The 21,766-nt window shown below is 46.1% G+C and overlaps 1 protein-coding gene across 2 annotated transcripts in view; it reads right to left on the bottom strand.

The window, feature by feature from the left end:
- The window catches only part of LOC8041222 (cell division cycle protein 123 homolog), a 42,258-nt gene that overhangs the window by 19,107 nt on the left and 1,385 nt on the right, over positions 1-21,766 (bottom strand). For both annotated transcript variants that reach the window (XM_029991893.3, XM_029991892.4), the window contains 6 exons: positions 20,594-20,629; positions 11,093-11,295; positions 9,475-9,611; positions 8,166-8,288; positions 7,699-7,727; positions 572-676 (listed from right to left, as the gene is read on the bottom strand). In XM_029991893.3, the coding sequence (XP_029847753.2) occupies positions 572-676; positions 7,699-7,727; positions 8,166-8,288; positions 9,475-9,611; positions 11,093-11,295; positions 20,594-20,629 (633 nt within the window). The remainder of the gene's footprint in view (positions 1-571; positions 677-7,698; positions 7,728-8,165; positions 8,289-9,474; positions 9,612-11,092; positions 11,296-20,593; positions 20,630-21,766) is intronic.

A 21,766-nucleotide genomic window follows, 5' to 3' on the forward strand; every position in this document is an offset into this window, starting at 1 on the left:
GCCCTCAATGCGGGACAGTCCCGCGAGTCCCGGGACGGGTGGTCACCCTACTTACAGAACCGTCTTCTGCCGGGAAGAAAACCAGTTCCCTTCTCTTTATTCCTTCTCACACTTTCCTACACCTCTCCCCACGGGAGAGGGCCTCTAATTTACTCCCCACACAAAGGAGGAAAGTCTCCCCCTTTCTTGAAAGGAAAGCCCCCTTTCCTGCAAGAAAAGGAGGAACTGACGAAAAGTTTCCTCCTTTCGGGCTGCTCGTTGGTCTTTAAGCCGAGTGCAGTGGAAGGTACGAACTTGTTGGGCCAGTCGTATGCAGGGACAGGTAATGAAAGGGAAGCGGTTGATACGTCCGGCGAGAGCATAGCTCCCACCGCACTGTCATCTTAGAGGTGAAAGTACAGGTCAATTCCCAAATGGCAAAACGATCACATTATCCCTTTCTTTTTTTTTTTTTTTTAAACGGAAGTCTCAAAAACCGTACCTAATACAGACACAATGGGCAAACGCAAGCACAGCCTAGGCTCAATCAGTGCCCTAAGGGGCACGTGCAAACGATGCAGAGACCACTTACGCCGGGATTCTCACACGCTTCGAGGCTGTCCAGCTCTTCCCAGTCAAAGAGCAGGGCATCGGTATGAACACCAAACGGGTTAATGTCGAGAAGCTTGACTGTATCCTAGAAGAGGAAAGTACAAAATGAGAGATGCAACTCGGCCGATATTGAGAAAAGTTTGAATGCAACAAACTAGCAAGGAGCAGGACTTAAAAAGAGTACCGTAAGATCCCAAACAAACACCCAGCTTCTTAAGATTTTTAGGGTTGTGCGAATAGTGGATTTTGAGTTCGAATCGAATTCGAAACAAATAGTGATTTTGGTCGAATATTTTCGAATCGAATATCGAATACTTACCGTTCAAAAAACTTGGCCATTTTTAGAGGGAAGTTTACAGAAATACTTCCAAACTGGACTTCTCACGCTGTTGTTAGTATATTGGCCCACCGAGTTAGCCGCCATTATCTTGACAATGTCGATGTCATTATCTCACCTTGTCGCTGTAATAATATAATATTGCTTCAAAATATTATAGTTTAAATGGTTTGAAACCGTGTTTATGAGTTTTATCGGAAATAAAAGTTTCTGAGCAATTATGCATGTTATGAGAAATTTCTAAAAGTATTTATTTTTATCCTAAACTTGTTTTTCTATATTTATGCCTGGACGTGGCTTTGGTGAGAAAAGAGTGCTGGCATCCAGGGCACCCAGATTGGCGAAGATGGCGCGGGCGTCTCTGGAGTTCTTTGCTCGGTTTCTTTTGCTCGTTATTAAAAAAAGATTAAATAATTAGTATAAATATATTTCGAAGTTCCCACCATAGTATTTATACCATTTTGCCGAACGTGTGAGCATATTCCTGATTTTAGATATTGTTTCTTTCTGGTCTTTAGACAGTAAAAAAACTTGCGATTGTGACTTTGCGAACACTTCGAAAAGCACGAATATTACAACTTCTCTCGAAGCGAATATCGAATAGAGTACTATTCGAAGCTACTATTCGAAAATTCGAATATTCGCACAACACTAAAGATTTTCCATCTTGCCTCTCCAGCAAAATGTCTTAGGGTGAGAAACACCTAAGCAAGGCCCACGCCAACGAATTCCCGCCATCCCCGTCAAATTTTGAGTTCCCGGCTAACAAAAGAGTATGCTGGGGTACCGAATTGGATTGGTCAGAGTTCAGTGCTGGACAACACCCCGAACAGGATTATGAACACTTTATATTTGCAACAATTGTGGTAATAAAAATATCAGTGATGTGATTGGCCTAAGCCATTTTGGAGCACCTTTCGGAGCAACCAAAACACTAATTTGGAGCAGCAAAAGTGTCTTTCGGAGCAGCCAAGACAGTGTTTCGGAGCAGCAAACATGGCTTTCAAAACAAATATTCCTAAAAAAAAAAAAATTGTTTTAATTGCTTTACAAACGAAGGGCACTTTGTGTCGTGTTCTGGTGTGACGTGTTGTGACGGAACTCGCTGCTTGTGTTTTTACTGCTGAGACATCCCACAAGTGTACAGTGCTGCAGGCATTGCAAAGCGATTCCAAAAAACCACTTGGCATCGTTTTCCTGGTTCCCGACGTGCCAGGTTTTTGTCAAAAGTAAGCAACAGTTAAAACAATGGATTGTAAGCGTCCCGGCTGGTGCCTCTGTCGTGCACTTGTGTTCACATGCACGTGAGGGCAACTTCGGCAAGCTTGCAGTTGCGCGTGCTTCGTCGTGCGAGCAAAGACAACGGCTGTTCGATCGAAACCAAAACCATGCCACTCCTCTCCGTTGCCAACTGATTCCCAAAATTGTGTATGCGAAATGTAACTGCCGAGCATACGACAAAAATCAGACCAGCGGCGCGTGCTTGCCAAACCGGCAAATAAGGTACGAGCTAAACACACACAAAAAAAGAACCTGAGCGCATTGATGCAAGACATCGCGAGCCAGGGTTAAAACGTTCTTGGAGCGCTTTGTGCAACGACTGGACTCGAGACAAACAAGCCAGCTGTGTGGTTTCAGCGTGCAGACATTGCCTTCGTTGCTTTCGCTCACTTCTCTTCACCAACTTTCCTTAGCGGCAGATTTTTCACGTACCGGGGTCCCTTTGAAAGAAAGCCCACCGAGAGAAACCTAGGTAATCAATACTTCCACACAGCACTCTTAGAGTTAAAGATGGATTTTTGTAGTAACGTATGATTTAAACAAGAACAGGAATATTTTGAACATGCGGCGGTACTTAGTTTCATTTTAGAAAGCGCCATATCTGCAGCGACGTCGCACTACCACGGTGACTAGAAGGCAGGGACCAAATATAGTTTTCCCACGACCGTTACTCCCGCCACGCAAAAATGCGGTTTTGTTCCACAGCATGACGGCGTGGCTGGTATCCGGCACGCTAGCGTCGGAACGTCTACACAGACCCGCGTCTCTCGTTGGAAATGTTTAAAAAAAGACGCCAGACGAGACCCACAAGACGACGAGAGCGCGAAACGCGAAAAGGCGGGAAAACCATGCAAAACCGGATGGACAATTGATTCAGGGTACTTTGTGTCGGGCGGCCGCTTGCGCCATACGACACAAGCATGCTCAATTATGGTATTCAGTTTAGTTTCGTTTATGAAAGGCGACCGAAATTGGTTTTTTTTTGCGCAGGCTTGGCACAGATTACCCATATTTTGGCAAAATGTAGCAGGATGTAGCAGGGTTAGCACCTTAGCTCAGCAATCACATCACTGAAATAGAAGGAAAAAAAAGACTGCTACAAATTAATCACCAGGATTTGTCATTTGCCATTTTGTATGCCAGTCCACCACGTGTACGCTTTAGTCCACCATGTTTATGCCAGGCACGGTCTAGACTCGGCGTTGTCCATTTTGTGGTACGTCGTCGAAGCAGCTAGGTGTAGCTTCTCCAGCCCTCCAACTCTGTCCCAGCCAGCTGTGCGAGCGCACGCGATGGAGACGACGCGAGATGCAGCCACACGCTCTTGCAGCGGCGCCGGGTCACAGCGCCGCAGAAGCCACGCCAGCCTAGACGACGAGCACAAAATATAGTCGACGTCGAGTACAGTGCAGGGCTGCAAAACTCGGAAAACGATGTGGGCCAGACCAATTTTAATTTGGAATCCCGCAGTCCACAGCTACCGTGCCCGGAACACGTCTCTGACCGGTCCGCTTAGCATCCCTTTCTGCCCACACACCAAAAACGGTTCCTAAGTGGCAACAAACGACGTCGCAGAAGCTGGCACGCGATGCCGTCGGATGCTGCAACCTGGCGGTCAGCGCCAGGAGTTCCGGCAGAACTACCTTCTGCCGGGCGAAGGCGAGTTTTGTCGTCGCTGCAGCGTCTCAACTCCTGGCTGCCAAAGTTTCCGTCGACTGTCGAGCTAGAGAGCAACGGGCGTCTGTCACAAGCGCCGCCGTAGCTGCTGCGATACCGCCAGGGTTGCGGCCGGCGACGGTGCGACGCTTTGGCGACATCATCAGGTGGAGATCGCGGCCGGCGACGGCGCGACGCATCAGTAATGTCATCAGGTGGAGATTGCGGCTGCCGACGGCGAGACGCTTCAGAGACGTCATCAGGTGGAGATCGAGGAACCAATCTCCACCTGATGACGTGACGACGTTTTTTGGGACGTGGTAAACACGGCAATCAAAGGTGTCGGGCACCTCCGACTGCCGGACACCACCATCTAACGAGGTGTCGGATATCACCACCCAACGAAAAACGCTGCAGCTTTCTGTAGGCGACAGTCCGACGACCCGGGGTCGCCAGCGTTCGTCTTTGTATTCTTAACACATTGTGGAATGTTATATCTACCGAAAAACAACCTGAAACGATCCCGTATTTTTGAATAAATATGAAAAAGTGGCACGAGCGCTCAAGAACAAAGTGTTTTACGATTCAAATTTATCCGAGAAATTCATATATCTAAATTTTATTGCTTAGACGACTCTGGTGCCTCCGACGCTCTTTCTCTGCGATGAGACTCAGCTGGCTTTTGCGAAGCTCTCGCCTCCTATGCTCGCCAAAAAAATATAAAAGTGCAAAATTCCTCCTGAAAGTTTTAATTTTGTGGGGTATGGCAAGCAGCATTTTTGTCTACGAGGATGACCTAAATTCTCTGCGAGTCACGAACGTGCACATTGTGAAACAGCCACATGAGACCAGAAAGTGCACGAATCTAGAAAGTGGAATTTTTCGAATATCCTCCGTTTGGATCGGCTCGAGCGAAAAATTGCGCTGCTCCCTTTGGCACGAGACCACATTTCCAACATGTTTGTTCACATGATCGACGTAAACACATTGAAGCGACAGTATAGACCACTTACAACATAACCGCCTATAGTGCAGGACCGCGTATAATGTGGCTTTTTTAAACCACCGGTTCGCCTCCCATAGAACTCCATGTAATTACATACCGCTTAAAATGCAGGCGCGCGAAGGGCAATACTGGTTATAGTGCGGTTTCTGGGACAGCCCGCCGACCGCGCCGACCAACCGACACAGCGAGCACACTTCCCTGTGCGACACTAGATAACGGCGCTAGCCGCAAGCGGCACTCGCGGGGCAAGGAAGTTGCTCGAAGAAGCGGGAAGAAGCAAAGAGAGAGGCTTCAGTTGCCATAGCGACGGAGGGAAGCACGCACGTGTCGTTCCCGTGCGTGCGTCCCTCCGCTGCGTTGGAAACCGCAACGACAGACCGATCGCAGGTCAAGGAGAAGTGTTTGCGCGCGTTGCATGCCGGTAGCGGGCCGGCTGCTTCCATCGGCAAACATGGCGTCGATTGGGATCGTCGACGTAGACGGCGTGGTGGAAGCTCATCGTTCCTCGTAAAAGCGCTATCCTTGACCGTGAATTTTCGTTGTGTGTCGCTATCATAACCCAGTACGTACTAGAAGGGAAGATGCACCTACTCGTGCGGCGATGGCGTGGCGGCACTCTCAAGACAGCAGAAACGCCTGTGTCGTCGTGCTTGTTTACTTCGATTACAGCAGTGCTTTCTAAGCATTTGTGTTTTCGAACATCGCCCGGATTTCTTATTTGGAGCATTTCATGCCTGTGCTCAAGTTGAAGGTATTACTGGCGCGTACCGTATAAAGGATGCGAATTTTCACACGTTTTTATCACCGGAGAAAAGTGATTAGGCTTAGCAATCCTGAACGCTCGCAACGTCCGTCCGCAACCTGCGATGCCGTTAAAAGGCTGCGCCAGGCGAAAGTCGCTCATTTCTTTCAAAATGTGTGGCACACTTGAGAGAGAAGTGTACTAGTCTGGTGAAATAAAGACTTTCCTCAAACTAAGCTTTATTTTTCATCTAACATAAAATAAATTATTTTACAAAGGTAAGTTGTCTCGTGGCATGCATTTTGGCCTGAAAAATTGATGTTTTGGTTATAACGCGGTACCGCTTATAATGCGGATTTTCGCGACTCCCGCGACATACGTTGTATGCAATCTACACTCTCTTTCTTTTTGTGTAGGTAGTAAATATTCGTGAGCTACTTTATTATGTGTGATGAAATGAGCATAGCTCTTCCTAAATCAATCTAGATTCACGTTTTTGGTGAAATTTGGTTTGACGGTTGCCAAAAACTCGCTTGCTGGCCGCGGGCCATGATCAAGTGAAAGGCAGCTCGTGTCACCTATCAAGTGGATGTGCAAGCTTCAGCCCAATAGAGTGGTGTGTGCAAAGAGATTTGCACTCATTTGCACACATATCACCAGATGATGAGTGTTACCGCCGAATTCAGAAACCTCACTCAAACTGAAGGGCCCCTCCACTTCCTCGAGGAAGGCGCGATGGCCGGCACTGGCCAATCGCGAGGACGGATCCGCCGTCGCGATTGGCCAGCGCCGGCCATCGCGCTTTCCTGGAGTAAGTGGAGGGGCCCTTCAGTTTGAGCGTAGTTTGAGTGAGGTTTCTGAATTCGGCGGTTAGTGACGCAAGTGCAATGCAAGAAGCCACTATCGTGCGAGCAACCCTAAGGGGTCGCAATTGCTTTAGACAATAATATTATTTTCTGCATATATCGATCAAATCATGGCAACATTCTTGAAATTCAGGGGAGACACTACCCAGAAAAAACAATTTTTGCAAAAAGTCTTGTGCATTCCTCCCTTTGTCCTTGTGTTTTTGCACGTGGCTACCAGGTGTAATCGTAAACCAACTAGCCTGCATTGCCACATTGATTAAAAAAAGATTGATTTTTAAAATGTCATATTTACACCCCCCAACATCTAGAGAGTATTACAAGAAGGTTTCATTAGTTTACACTGCATAATTAATTTTTTATAAATTATTTTGTGTCCACGAATGCTACAGAAAAGGTAGAGATTGAAGCACTTTGAACACATTTTTTTCCATTCCGCGTTTTGGCATACATTTCACTTCAGGAAAATCGTTTTGTTATTACATAACTTGGATTCCTTTTTATGAGTTTTTCTAGAGTCAAATTTTAAGGGGAAGAGATAGCTATGAGCTTGTATTTTTTATTTTTGTCCTTGTTCATGCTCGAGAACTAAAATTTCGGACAAAGGACAGAAATCTAAAAAACAGTATTTGTGTTTATGTGGCTTTTCAGTCATGAAAGATGGTACAATATAGATATATAGCTTAGCTATCTGCTTGGAACTGTCCTAAAGCATTATAACTGATGAAAACAACAAATTTATAAGTAATTTCAAAACGATAGTTTTTTCTATGCAGACACACCTACTTTTATCTTGCAACATTTACATTTCTTTTTTGTACTTCACCCAGGTTAACAAAATTTGGCAGAAATGTTCTCAACATCAACAGAAACAAGCCCTGTAAATGTCATTTAAACAGACAAGTGGTTCAAACATTCACTTTTTTTGGTAGTGTCCCTCCCACTTGAAGAACAGCACAATGGAATGCAACTTTGCTATATCTGCAATCTGTGGTAGTGGCTTCTATGTCACGTTCAATTTTGCATAATATTTAGCTGTCCCACCCTAACTGATTACTCGCCCCAAAGTTTTCACTGTTTCTCTCTTCGTCGCAAGTGGGTGTTGGCTTGGGAGTTTATGGTACTCATTCTCCTGGGCTCCACAGAATGTTCAATGGTATGCTGCACTGTGAATGATGCAGCTGCAAGCCCAGCAGAACAAAAATATTTTGGAGCTTACCTTGCGCTTTCTATATACATCAAAAACATCTGAAAAAAAAAAAAGTATAAAAATGATCTTGATAGTATATCCACAGAAGAGCTAGGCTCGTATTGAAAAAGTTATTAATCTCTCCTTTTAATTCAACTTTTGGCAATGGTCAATTTGCAACAATCAGCACGCAGCTGCAAACCCAAGATCCAGGCCAAAGAGCTTCAGATATTTCAGTTGCAAGGTTTTGTCACCACGGAGCTTTTACTAATATAGATTTGTTACTGCTCTAATGGCCTTGAAAGGTGCGCATAACTAGATGGTTTCTGAACAATCGCTGGGAAACAAAATGCAGGAAACCTTTCACTGAAGCAAGCAGTGTCTACGAACACCTAAAACTTTGGAAGGACCAACTACTTTGCCAGGAAAACAAATAACCTGTAAAAACAGAAAAAAAAAAAAAAAAAAGTTGCAGACCAAGAAAAAGAACAACTTACATTTGGAGGAGACAAACTTGGACTTTACACACTCGTGAAAGAAGGTTGAAATGTCTTGAACAATATTAGCCTCCTGTTCTTGAATGTGGTAGTAATAGTGAGTATAGTCCCTCTGTGAGATGCCTAAAAAAAAAAAAAAGAAAGCTACAATAATGACATGGGAGGAGCAGGAACAAACATGACATTATATTCGCTAGAAACTATTACAGTGGCTGCTATGGTCACCGACCAGATGAGAACAGGAAGGTGTCTTTCAAACGCCCAGACTCTAGCATGTGCCACACGCCTTCCACCATGCTTTGGCTGCACGTGCGCACTCGAGGTGCACAAGATTTTTAAACATTGTCCAAAACAGGAAGCTTGGGCTGGAGGCGGGATGACAAACTCCTCCCTGCCGTTCCACCATGTCACTGACATGGTGTAACGGCATACTGTTCTTTAGTTTTTTCCAAGGGCTAAACAATAGGCATAATTCTCTACACAGAAATTAATATGTCTGACAATATACATACGCATCTGTGATTTTCCAGATTTACATTACTTTTTTTTTAAATATCTCGTGGGAGTAAGAGACTATGATGAATTCTTCTGAATTGACTATTTGCAAAATTAGTTTGCCACGAAACATAAGGCCTTTAGGGTATTATATACATTAAAGTATATACACCTCAAGTGGTCGGACCACATTATTTTACCAGTGAAACTTTATTGCCTAGCGAAGAGCAAGCACAATAGGCCGATCTCACCAATCAGTTTCGTTGCTTCACTGCTGCCACAAAGTATCGAGGGGACTTTAGTCTCTCTCTGCACGTGGGACAACCTCGCTGGGGCTTTGCACGTGGAGACCGCACGAGCCGTTTCGTGCACTGCTGCCTGCCTCCTCTGAACTAAAGTTATGGCGGCGTCACAGATGTGTGGAACGCTTGGCAAGATTGGTCCATTGGCAACAGTTACGATTAGGAACTGCAACTTCTTGCACTTTAGATGTGGTGTTGAGAAGCTCGGGCGATATTGTTTCGATCTGTCGCAGACTGCTTTAACGTTTATGGAGGAAAGAAAAGTGTTTCCTGCTATTTCTGATAAATCGTTGGACAACTGGCAAAAATGATCTTAGCATCCAGAAGGCTAAAGAGTTGTCACTTTGAAACGTAGCCTAGTTAGTGGCTTTAATACAGACAATGAAAGCACACTTTTACATTTGAGGCGAACTGACGAAGGTTTTCTCCACAAGGTCAGAGAGAGGCCGCGTAGACAAGTCTGCGCTTTGCCCGACAAGGAAATGATTTCATCGAAGGAACAACTGCCATACCGATCAGGACGGAGTCTTTCACGAAGCAACGAAACTCCGTGCTAGGGTCAATCTCGACCCACTTCCTCAGGACGAGTTCATACTTGAAAAGGTGCCCCGTGTCCGTGTCCTTGCGCCAATCTGTACAAGCCTTGAACCTGCGAAGATGCGTTGACAGTGGCTTTACGGGTGAACCCATATGCTTTAGAGAATGCGAGGATATAGCTTGGAATGTGCACATTACATACACAATGAAGAGCGTGGCTGGGGCTATCCCTACTACGTTCCACCCTGAAAAATTAACCTGAACTCCCTGGTACTTACTAGCTTTCATTTAATAAACATTGTTGAACCAACAGCTTTTACTCGAGATTATTATCACAACATTTATGGCTGCACAGCCCCAGCAAGGCAAAAACTTTCTTGCCTTAATACAATAAAGTAACCGATTGATTTGACGGGAATCTTGCAGAAGACAAAGTAATCAGTTCGCTTTACCCTCCTGCAGAGCCCTCTGCTCCCTCCCCTTTACCAGAGTAAACACCAGAGAGGAGACGAAACGGGGAGGGGAGTATTCGAATAATCAGAAAGTCACTGTGCTGGGGCCGCCACATTTTGTAGAGGCCTTTGTTGGCGCACGCTGCGAAAAGGCAGTTGGTGCTACTTTGCACCGCTGGGACGCAACGGTCGGACGGCCAGAACTGCTTCGCTACTGGGCCTATCAACAGCCACAACAACCGTCGTGAAAGATACGATTTAACAGCCCTAATCCAGTTTCTCGATTGCATAGGATATAGTTCGAGGCTACAAGTCAAAATTCAAAGGGTGAAGACTCAATTTCAGGCAGTGGTCTACTTGGTGCAAAATGCAAGGACTAAAGCTACTACATGCCCCGCTTTAGTGTAACGACACTTCAGCCACCTTGGTTTTCAAAATCATTGTTGCCAGTTACCTGGAATTGCAAGAAACAGCTCTAGGCCCTCCAGAGGTTTTGAAACAATTCGCAACGGAGCAAAAAATGATCGTCTTTGCTTTTTGACACCGCATCTCAAGCTCAAGAAGTCAAAAGTTTTTAATAGTAAGGATCGCCGATTGTGCCTGCCCCGCACAAGGCACCCAGAATGGCAGTGCCCACAGGAAAATTGGGGCATAAAGTGCAAATACTCTAAACGTAGCCTATTCAGTGGCTCTAATGAAGACAATGAAAATCAAGGCAGAAAACTAGTCATACGCCATACGAAATTTGAGTCGTTGCAAATTAACTCTATCGAGCCCTGCAAAAACACCAGGATAATCAAGCATGCCCAAAATTTCACCCCCTGCAAAATCAGTCAACTGTATATCTCGGTGGAGGACCAAATCTGCTATGTCTGAATGATTCCGAGTCCCCGGGCCCAAAAGGAAGCTCTTCATAACCCAGGGCATGCATAAGCAAGTAAAAAAAAAAGTGCTGTACACAGAAGCAACACCACAGGAAAGTATGGCTGAAGTCGCATCTGTGTGCACAAGTGGTACGACAAACAATCCCAGAAATATCTTCACCTCATCTGCGTTAGTTAGCAATGACAATTTATTCTTTCGTTCAATGCTTAAAACAGCTGTTTTGAGAACTAAGAAGTGTCGAAATCAAAGAGCGTACGGCTGTGTGAGGTCGTGGGTAACAAAGTCCGAGCTCTTGAGGAGGAGGCAGACATCCGAGAAAGAGGTGCAGCAGAGACTGTTGTTGGTCGCAATCCAGCTAGCATCCTTGGGGCTGCTCCAGTTCAGCTTCGGAAACACCCGACCCCCCAGCCGCTCTATGGCCCGAGACACTTTCTCTTCCAGGTCGGGAAAGCTGGGAATCTGCAAGGAATGGCACATTACTTGCCAATATCCAGAACAGATGACAGTGAAATTGGCTGAGGTAACGGCAGTCACAACCAATGTTATCAGATCAAAAACACTGTCAATCTTTGGTCTGAAGAGGGCTTTTCCAAGTGCCACCTACAAGAAGGTAGATGTTCCACACTAGGAGACTTTGTACGTTCATTTCTGGCCGGCCGCCGCTACCTCGTCAAATTGGACTAGGGCCCTGCCATGCATAGCAGTACTACCAAGGAAAGCAATGTTGGAGTCCCTCAAGAACCAGTATTGTCGTCGACATTATTCAACACTGTCATGGCGCTGCTCCTCTGGGCCCTCCATCGTATTCCGAACCTACGAGCTAATGCCTACGCCAGCAACATTACCGCTTGGACATGCCGAGGCTCAGTTTTGACGCAAAAGAAAGCGCTGCATGCAGATCTGGATGCCATACACGCTAACCTTCGCCGCGTCAGCATGTTTCTGTTTACGGAGAAAACAAAGCACATGTTGTACAGCCGTGGACATTTTACCCTTGACTTGGGCCTCACTTTCGACGGTAGTTCCATGAGCAAGGAGCTTTTCATAAGGATCCTTAGAGCGAATTTTGGGTACAGCTCTCAAGTGGCAGCTGAATGGGTTGTCTATTTCAGGGCAATGGAACCACGGCCTACACCTCGTCCCTCGCATCTCCCATCTGAAGTGCAACACGGGAGAATGTATTGCCAAGATTCTCGTCACGTCCATCCTTGCTTCAAAGGTGGCCTATGGTGCGCGCTTCTACTTCCTCAAACGAGTCCATCTAGACATGATTGCAATGCTGTATAACGAGGCTCGCCGAACCATCCTTGGGCTCCCTTGACACACATGAAAGTTGGAGCTTCGCAAGAGCCTGCGCCTGTGGACCTTTGAGAGACACTAGACCAGCAACTCGACATGCATATGCCCCAACTTGAGCATAAGCTCCAGGGAAAGGCAGTTGCTCGCTTCACTGGACTAGCTGTGACCAACATCAATGACCAGCCGTCTACCAAGCCTTCATGGGATCTCATTGATAGCATGCAACATGTCTGGCCTGTTGTGTGAAATATGAATGCTAAGAGCCACACCAAGTGTCAAGAACATTAATCCTGCCCGCACCAACCCAGCTAACCGCATCATATCGCGACCCTGCGCAGGTCATTGTGTATACAAATGCTGCCCTGCACACATCCGGTTAATCTGCGATAGCTGCGGTGTTCCCGTCCCATAACCCTGCAGAGTGTGATCCCATCGTTGTTGCAACCCCCGAGACCCTTTCATCGCCCGAGCCTTGCGCCATCCAGACATATCAGGTCAGGAATCCAGAGCCCGGCATGCTTAATGTTCACGGACACTCAGGACACGATTCGTGCACTTAGGACGCATCTGCTCCTATCGAGTTTGACAATCACCGCTATTTTCGACACTGCACTTCGCCTGAACCGCCATCGAAGCGTCCGAGTCAGTATACATTGGGTCCCAGAAGATGCAGGCATTGCCGGCAACGAGAAGGTCAGTGAGGCTTCGTTGGAGGAGTTGTATAGGGATTTCCCCTCCTCCCAGCAGACCCTACCGTTGCCTCCCTCATCGCCCAACGATGACCAGTTTCCCGAAGACGAAGCCTACATGTACGACCCAGTAGACACTTTGTGCTTGGTCCGCCGGGACTGGAAGCGCCAACTCTTGGACCCCAGAATAGTTCCCAATACCCAAAAACATGTGAAGTCGGCACCGCATGGTCCTACTTCGACGCATTAGAAAAGGTGAAGCGGTCAGGCCTCATAACGTCCATCGCTTCAAGCTGACCTGGCAACGTAAACTTGACCCTTATTATGTCCCGCCCGACCGCCACTGCCAACGACGCAAAGACCCATATGCCTTCCCGAACCTTCACCATCTCATTTGGGAGTGTTCAGCTCTGGTTGCCCAGCGTCAAGCAGCCTGGGTGGATCCTGCCGGCGACTAGCGAGCGCCAAACGAGGCTCCTGGCTTCCCTCCTCAACTTCGTGTTGCGGAGCGAACTGGGGTTCTCGTTATAATACACATCATTTCACACTACCAAGGACGTAGACGCCACGCTTGAGAGCGAATGTGCCACATTGGGCCCTTGTGCCGAGGTCGCGCTGCTCATACAACAACTAAGGCTGCGGATGTGAGTCGCCGCGGCCTTCATAGTTCGGGTAGTGCGTGTAAAGTTCCTCACCTACCACCCTCTCCCTTCCTAGGCAATGCACCCCGTGGAGTTTCGGGAGGCAACGGGAAGCCAGTAAATGTTTTGTTGCAAGTCGAAAGCCTGTGTCGTCTGTTTGTCTTCCATGCCCTTCTCATTATCGTAATATATGGAAGAATCCTTGCTAAATCTCAAACTCAAATAAAAATACTAATTATACCGCAGTCTATAATATATCCTATAGTTGGTGACAGGTTAAGAATTCAGAGTGAGGGAAAGAGGCTGGGGAGGAGGAAGGAGGCGGAATGTTAGAGCGAGGGGGATGTTTCCTCCCCTCCTCTCGAGCATTCCATCGGCTTCCTCCGCCCCAGCCCTCCTTTCCCTTGCCCTCAACTCTTAAAGAGGCACTGACACATCAAAATCATTTTTTTTTTTTTTATTATCCGAAACGATTGAAAACGATGCCGGGACATTACCCTCAAAATTTGAAATTTGAGAATTCAGCATTTGTGAAGTAAAAAAACAATTTCCAAATGCCGAATTCGAAGTTCCCGCGCGATCGGCGCCGGTGCCTTGACGTCAAATATTGCAGAGTCCTGAGAGTCCACTTTCTTTCACCACTCCCTGCTGTTGCCATGGTGACCCAAAGCGAGGAGCAGTGATGTGATTGGCCTAAGCCATTTTGGAGCACCTTAAGGAGCAGCCAAAACAGTGTTTTGGAGCAGAAAATGTGGCCACTGGAGCAGTCAAGACGGTGTTTTGGAGCTGCAAAAGTGGCTTTTAGAGCAGCCAAAACAGTGTTTCGGAGCAGAAAAAAGTGGCTTTTGGAGCATATATATTCTTAGAAAAATAAATATTTGTTTTAAGTGCTGGACAAACGAAGAGCACTTTGCGTTGTGTTGTGACGTGTTGGGCGGAACTCGCTGCTTGTGCTTTTGCTGCTGAGACATCCCACAAGTATACAGTGATGTAGGCGCTGCCGAGCAATACCGAAAAAAAAAAAAAAACACTTGCTATCGTTTTACTGGTTTCCGACGTGGCAGATTTGTATAAAAAGTAAGCAAACGTAAAACAATGGATTGCAAGCGTCCTGGCTTGTGCCTCTCGTGCAATCATGTTCACATGCACGCGAGGGCAACTTCGGCAGGCTTGCAGTTACACGTGCTTCGTCACACGAGCGGACACAGCAGCTGTTCGACCGAAACCAAAACCATGCCACTCCGCTCCGTCGCCAACTGGTTCCCAAAATAGTATGCAAAATGTAACTGTCCAGCATACAACACAAAAGATTTCAGCGGTGCGCGCTTGCCAGGCCGGCAAACAAGGTACAGGCTAAACATACAGAAAAAAAGAACCTTAGCGTATCGATGCAAGACATTGCAAATCAGGGTCAAAAAGCTCTTGGAGCGCGTTGTGCAAAGACTGAACTCGAAAAAACAAGCGCGGTGTGCGGGTTCAGCGTGTGAACATTGCCTTCTTTGCTTTAGCTCACTTCTCTTTACCAACTTTCTTTCGCGGGAATTTTTTCCTGTATCAGGGTCCCTCTCGAAAGAAAGCCCACCGAGAGAAACCTAGGTAATCAAAACTTCGCCAAGCATTGATTGAGTTAGAGAGATTTTTATAGCAGCATATGATTTAAACAAGAGCAGGAATGTCGATGCGTTTCAGTTTAGAAAGCGCCATATCTGCAGCGACGTGGGGACGGCAACACACGACGTCGCGCGAGCGCTTCAGATCACAAAGTAACTCTCGCCGTGCAAAAACATGGGTTTTCTTTCACAGTATGACGGCATGTCTGGCACCCTGCACACTAACGTCGGAGCGTCCGCACAAAAGAAAAAAGAAAAAAAGACGCGAGACGAGATTACCGAGACGACGAGAGCGCGAAACGCGAGACGGCGGGAAAAATCATGCAAGACCGAATACACGATTCATGCAGGGTACTTTGTGTCGGGCGGCGTCTTGTGCCACCTAGCTAACGGTTCTCAGTTTAGGTTCGTTTTTAAAAGGCGATCAAAATTGGTCCTTTGGCGCAGGCTTGGCACAGATTAGCCATATTTTGGCGAAATGTAGCAGGATGTAGCAGGGTTAGCCCCTTGGCGCAGTTTGGCGCAATTGGCACAGCAATCACATCACTGGAGGAGGAAAGGAGCGAGCACCGGCATTGCGGCGGACCGGTTTTGAGCGGTGTCGCCTGTTTTCCGTTGGATGATACAAATCCAGGAGACGGCACCACAACGAACTCCCGATCTTTGGTATTTCAAAAAAAAGGGCCGTAGTGCGTTCGCAATTGCGTTAAAAAACATGTTTTAGGATTGCCGTTATTAAATGTTATAAAGATGTCGCCTACAAAGCTTCTAAATTTCATGATTCTTGACGTCACGAATCAAAAGAAGCGAGGAGGCGAAGGCGGGAGAACCAAACGCTAAAAATAAAAAGGCGCGCGCGCGCGCGCAAAAAAGTTTTTTTTCGCGATGCGTTTTTATTTGCGTGTCTATGACTGCAGCTTGCATCGTTTTAGACAATAAAAATAAATACGACCTTTGGGGTGTCAGTGCCCCTTTAACCTGTCCCCGACCAAAGGCAGTTATATTCATTATTTTCTGCTGCAAGGTAAAGTTGTTTCATCAGCACTAACAATATATATAGTATATATTTTTTTTAATTTACCCTGCGCTTTGTTTTGCAAGACACAAACAATTTCAATGACTACTCCGTGATTTTCGCTTGACTGCAGTGCACCAGTGCGGAGTGAGAACAGTCAACGAAGCTACCTAGCTCACCAGAACAGACCACGAACATGAGAAATATTGTGCGACTTCCGAGTAAGTATGAAACTAAAGTGATAATCGAAAGTTCTGAAAATTTGTACAAGCCTACCGTGACAATTCGGCCATATAGCGGGGCCTCGGCTTTTATATTTTTAGTATTAATAAAGTGAAATTACGTTTTGATTGTGTTAACAAAAATTAAATCACATTTCAGCAAAACGTAGCAGAATGTAGAAGGGTAAGCAAATTGATGCAGTAATCATATCACTGTGGTACTGTGGATGTGTGCTGCCTGTCCTAAAATAATGATAGAAAAAAAGAAAGGAGAGTAGAAGGAATGGAATATCAACAGTTTACAGCCAAGAACAATTCATATTGAATCGACTAGTGTTAAAGTTTTCCCTCCAGTCTATGCGACAAACCTGTAACACGCATCCCATCCCATCTTGTATTTCCCGCAAGTTCTCAATTGGCAATAAGGCCACTACTAAAGATGCATGTACATTTGACTTTACTTGTATGTGTGTTGCACGCACATAGATTACACTTTGTGTGTCTGCATATTCCTGGAATGCACATTCCAGCTTGTGTTATTTCCAAGTTCTCATTTGGAAATAACGCCACAACCACTTAGGATGCATGCACATTTCAGTTTACACCTCGAAAGGAATGTCAGCTGGGTTCGCTGAGGAAGACGACCACCGACAAACGAGGTGCGTCTCCCAGGGGCCTTGTGGCGACAAGAGTACAGCCAGTGCCCCGACCAGGTCAGCGGCCAGCACGGGTGCCAGACAGGGGGTCACTGGGCCTTCTCCCTTACCGCCTGGACCCCCTGGCAGGGTGGCGGTCTGGGTTCCCTTGCACCTCTTGGCAGGAGATGAGACTCATTCCGGTAGGTTAGGTTAGTGATGGGAAGGCACCCCTCTTTTGCTGTACCTTCTGCTTGCTATCGAAGCTGCCATATTACGGCGACTTCAACTGCAGCGAAGGAAGCGCTACCTACAGTTGCCGTAGGTAGCAACTTCGCGCTCCCAACACTTTATTATTAAACCCCTAGAGTGCCACACCCAAGTAAACTTGGGTGCGCTCCTGTGTGGTTTCAGTTTACTTCCCTGCCTCTCCAAAATAGACCATCACATATATATTTTTTTTATTTGTAGTGCTATGTGTGAGTTAGCAATGAAAACAATGCTGTAATGTCGCTTTTCGATTGCATGTAAAAATATTTTTTTAGGCAATTTCTTTTTCGGCAAGCTCCTTCGTTGTTACAGCGAACCTATGTTGTTTAACCTCGCGCTTTGTGGTGAACACCGAAATCTAGGAATTACTTGTGGACTCTGTACAAAACAAGGCAGTGACAGTTCCAAATAAAAAAAAAAAGGGCCGAGCAAGGCAGCTCAAAAGAGTGACCTCGGGGTTCTAGGTCAAGGCGCCTCTGCATACCGTAATATCCGGAGATGCCCCGCCCCCAAAAGATAACCCACGTCTATCTTTATACTTCGCTTCAGCTTCCGTCCGAGCGCAGCCAAAGGCTGAGGGACGGTTCGCAACTTCGAGAAGAAAATTCCTACGCACCTCAAAGTAGTCCGCAAAAGGTTTTTTTTTAATAACTGTTTTAGCATAGCACAATATTCCAGATATGTTCTGCTGAGAATTATTTGCAACAAAAAGAATTAAATATCTGAAGTTAATGGTTTTATTAATATATGTAAATGCATGTGGTTTGGTGAAAGCATGTATATCCGCCGGCAACACGGCTGGAGCGCTCAGTTTTTCTGTGTGATTTCGTTCCCGTAATTACCGTAAAGACCGAAATAATGTGCTTCGCAGCTTTCCTCACAGAGTCGCTTCAAAACATCCCTTCGCAAAGGCACGTTGGGGCGTCAGGCGTGAGAGAGCGTGATGAATGTCTACTTTCAAATTCGGCAGGAGACTCCGGCCGCGTCGTACCGCGAATGCGTTGTAAAAAAAGAAAGGCGTCCGGGCCACTACAATTCACTGATACGCGGCGAACTCAGAGCACCTCTTTACCTGCTGATCACATTGAACGCCGAGAAGCTGATGAAAAGGACTGCGCCTCGAGCCCTGGTATACCCAGACAATGCAAGGAAACACCAACGGCCGGGTCATCGGGCACCTTGTAGCCTGTACTTTACATCTCGAAATTATGCCGAACAGGTGGAAAGCTTGGACACAGACGGCAGCGGCCAGCCTACGCACTGACATCCCCTGTGACGAAATTTCAGAACGTAAAATGGCACTTTTTAAACCTGTAGCATTCGATACCGCTGATACACCGGTAGCAGACGAAATACTCGGCGAGCGCAGGCGGCGCGGACGACCAGCGCGACCAGCGGAGTGATACAAAGGTGTACACGAGATCACCTGATCTATTGCCAGCGTCTGATTGGCTCCGGCCACACGTAGCTTTAGCGGACGGAAGCTGAAACGAAGTATAGCATGATTTGCTATTGCTTTAAAAAACACTGAACTATAGTCTAATTGCACAGCCCCGGCCAATAATGACATCGGCAGAAATGATATTACTTAACCACGGCGGGAGGTAAGCAAACATTGCCGACTGGGAAGGACAGTCTTTGGTTCATCACCCTTCACTGCAATCACTAACCTCTCACTGCAACCACAAGTTTTGTAAATCACAAAAATCTAAAACTAGCATTTTTATTTTTTTTTTATTGCACATAACAGGTTAGTTTATTTCCTATTTTACCCCGATTAGGTTTCGATTTCAGGTGGTCCATCTCTCGGGATACTGTAAAACCCTTAATGTTTGCAAGTCCTTAATTTTCGCGAATTGAAAAATTTGAGAAATTTAAGGGCATGCGAAAATTTCTATCCTTAAGAGTTTCAATGCTGAAGTCTGGAATTTGCGAAATTAAGTGGCCGCAATTATGCCCTCTTTGACCAATTCGCGAAAAATAGGGGTCTCAAAAATAAAGTGTTTTACAGTATTACATTCATACTGTGTCTAAAAAACTACAATAATAGAAAAATGTCCTCCGTTGGGGGCATGCAGACATCATTCAACTTTTTGCCCACAGAACAATGTGTCAAATATTATTCACAAAGCGTGCTACAGTGTTACAGAGATCAAAATATTTGTTCCGCATGCAGCAAAAAATAACCCGGCACTCAAAGGGTTGATTAGGTAAGCTCATTCTTTTCACACTGTGATAAACAAAATGCACCATCTTTGACTGCCTCTGTATAAAAGCATAGTGCAATGCATTAAGGAAGCGATTTACACACTCCCATCAAAGGGCCAGCAATTCCTAGGACTTACCCTGTAGATAGAGTGACACCCCAGACCATGCTCTTGCAGCACATTGCAATATTAGCCGTAAGAGACAGTGGCCGTAACGCAAGTCTCGAAGCCCAACAATGGTGCATGTTTGATCGAAACTCGTGCGCCGAGATCTTCTTGCCGTGCGAAAGGCGCATGCTTATTACAAAGAACTTGCACCAACCCGAACCAATAACCAAACGGAACTATAAAAACTCCCAATGACTTAGCCCACCTAGCTTTTGCATCACTACCAGGACAAGCTGTGAGATGCAATGCCTTTGGTGAGCAGCTGAATAAAACAAGTGTTTTCTGTTTTCAATTATAGGACATATGCAAAGGTAAAAAACACATTTTTCTTTTTAAAACAGTTGGGATGGGAAAAGGAAGTCATAAAACAAATTTACAACGAACAAGAAAAATTTTTAGAACTATATTTATGGCGCGAAACGAATTTGTATTCAGCACTCGCGGCGGAAATGTGGCCGCTATTTATCACGTGACTGGCCACCATTTATCACATGGTGCTTGCGCTCTATTGGATGCTTCCTATGGTCTCTCAAAGTTGCTTATTCATCTTGCTTCCTATGGTCTCTAAAAGTTGCTTATTCATCTTCGTTTTAAGTGCAACAAACAACGAAGATTAATAGGTAACTTTTTGAGCCCAAAGGAAGCTCCTGAAAAAGCACAGACGTGACAGACCTGTGCACCGGTCAGAAATTGACGGCAGCAGCATGAAGAAATGCGTTGAACCGGCGGCGCACCACGCTCAGCATGCGGCGGTGGCGCGACATTTGCAGCGGCGGCAGTGCACAAGTCTACCATGTGACCAACAGCGGCTCCCGCAGGCGCCAACTACAAATTCGTCTTGCGCCGTAAATATAACTCATTTTTTTTCTTCATTGTAGATTCGTTTTATGACATCCTTTTTCCATCTAAGCTGTTCAAAAAAAAAAAAAAAATTTTTTTCCTATACATGTGTTTTTTTAAGATTTGTATAACCTTAGGATAAAGCAAAAAAGTATCAGTCACCTCACTGGATTCACAGTCTGCTTCAGACCAGTCAACCTGAAACAATATAGGGTAAATCAATAATGAGGATAAACCATTAGCATAATCATCAACACTGACATCTTTCAATGCATGCATTGCACAAGTTAAGAAGATGCTTCCAGGCTCAATAGTTCAGCTACCACTTCATCCAAGTACATGCAGCTACTATGGCCTACATGGTGCTAAATATTTCCTTGAATTCCTATAGACCAGTGGTCGGCAATCAGCGACCCGCGGGCCGGATCCAGCCCGCGAGGTAGTATCATACGGCCCTCAGCCTCCCGGTAAACCCCCCCCCCCCCCCCCCTCCCCCCTACGCAGTCAGCTAAAGAAAAAAAAAATAAAGCTGACTACTGCCCGTCTGCGAGCAGACTTTTTCACGAATGAAGTGCATAAAATCCAACTTCCGCTCACGAATGACTGACGAGAACCCCCACAATGTTTTGCAACCCGCAGTTAGCAGCTTGAATGTGGATGTTCGTAGTTTGGCGAGCGCAGTTCAACACCAAAAGTCTCACTGAGAGGAGTCTCTACGTTTTCGGGTAAATGTTGTATCTCATGTTGTTCGTGAAATAAAGAAACTGTTCATTTTCAATTTATGTACGTCAATGTAAGTTCGTGCAAGGCCCGCTCCGCCTAGGCTTCGCCGCGACTCAGCCCGCTTCGCCAAAAGGTTGCCGACCACTGCTATAGACAATTGCAAGCAAGGCAACCGGCTGCCGCCAAGTCTCTGCTCGTGCGGACAAGACCGTTGCAATTGCAAGCTTGCCGAAGCTATATTCACATGCAAGCTGCACGTGCTTGCATGCATAGGACACCAGTCAGGGCGCCATGCTTGCAATTGTCTACAAAGGCACCACAATAAGCCAAGTCGGCTGTATCCATTCATTTGCCCACGTCATTCAGACAAGTAAATGTCATCATGCAATGCGAGCCTAAAAGGGGCAGTACAATGATTTTAACGCTGCAAGCAGTTGCGTCATACTACTTTCATTTCATTCATTCTAGCACACATTAAAGACAACACATCAATTTCCCCCGAGATATTGCAATTCCACCATGTAGTGGCAAAGCAAAATGTTGACTATTTCCCGACCTGCATCCACATGTCGGAGCTATGAAAACCACAGGGTGACGTCAATGAGGACCACT

Source organism: Ixodes scapularis, unplaced genomic scaffold, assembly GCF_016920785.2.
Source record: "Ixodes scapularis isolate PalLabHiFi unplaced genomic scaffold, ASM1692078v2 PGA_scaffold2__306_contigs__length_199485367, whole genome shotgun sequence".
NCBI lineage: Eukaryota > Metazoa > Arthropoda > Arachnida > Ixodida > Ixodidae > Ixodes > Ixodes scapularis.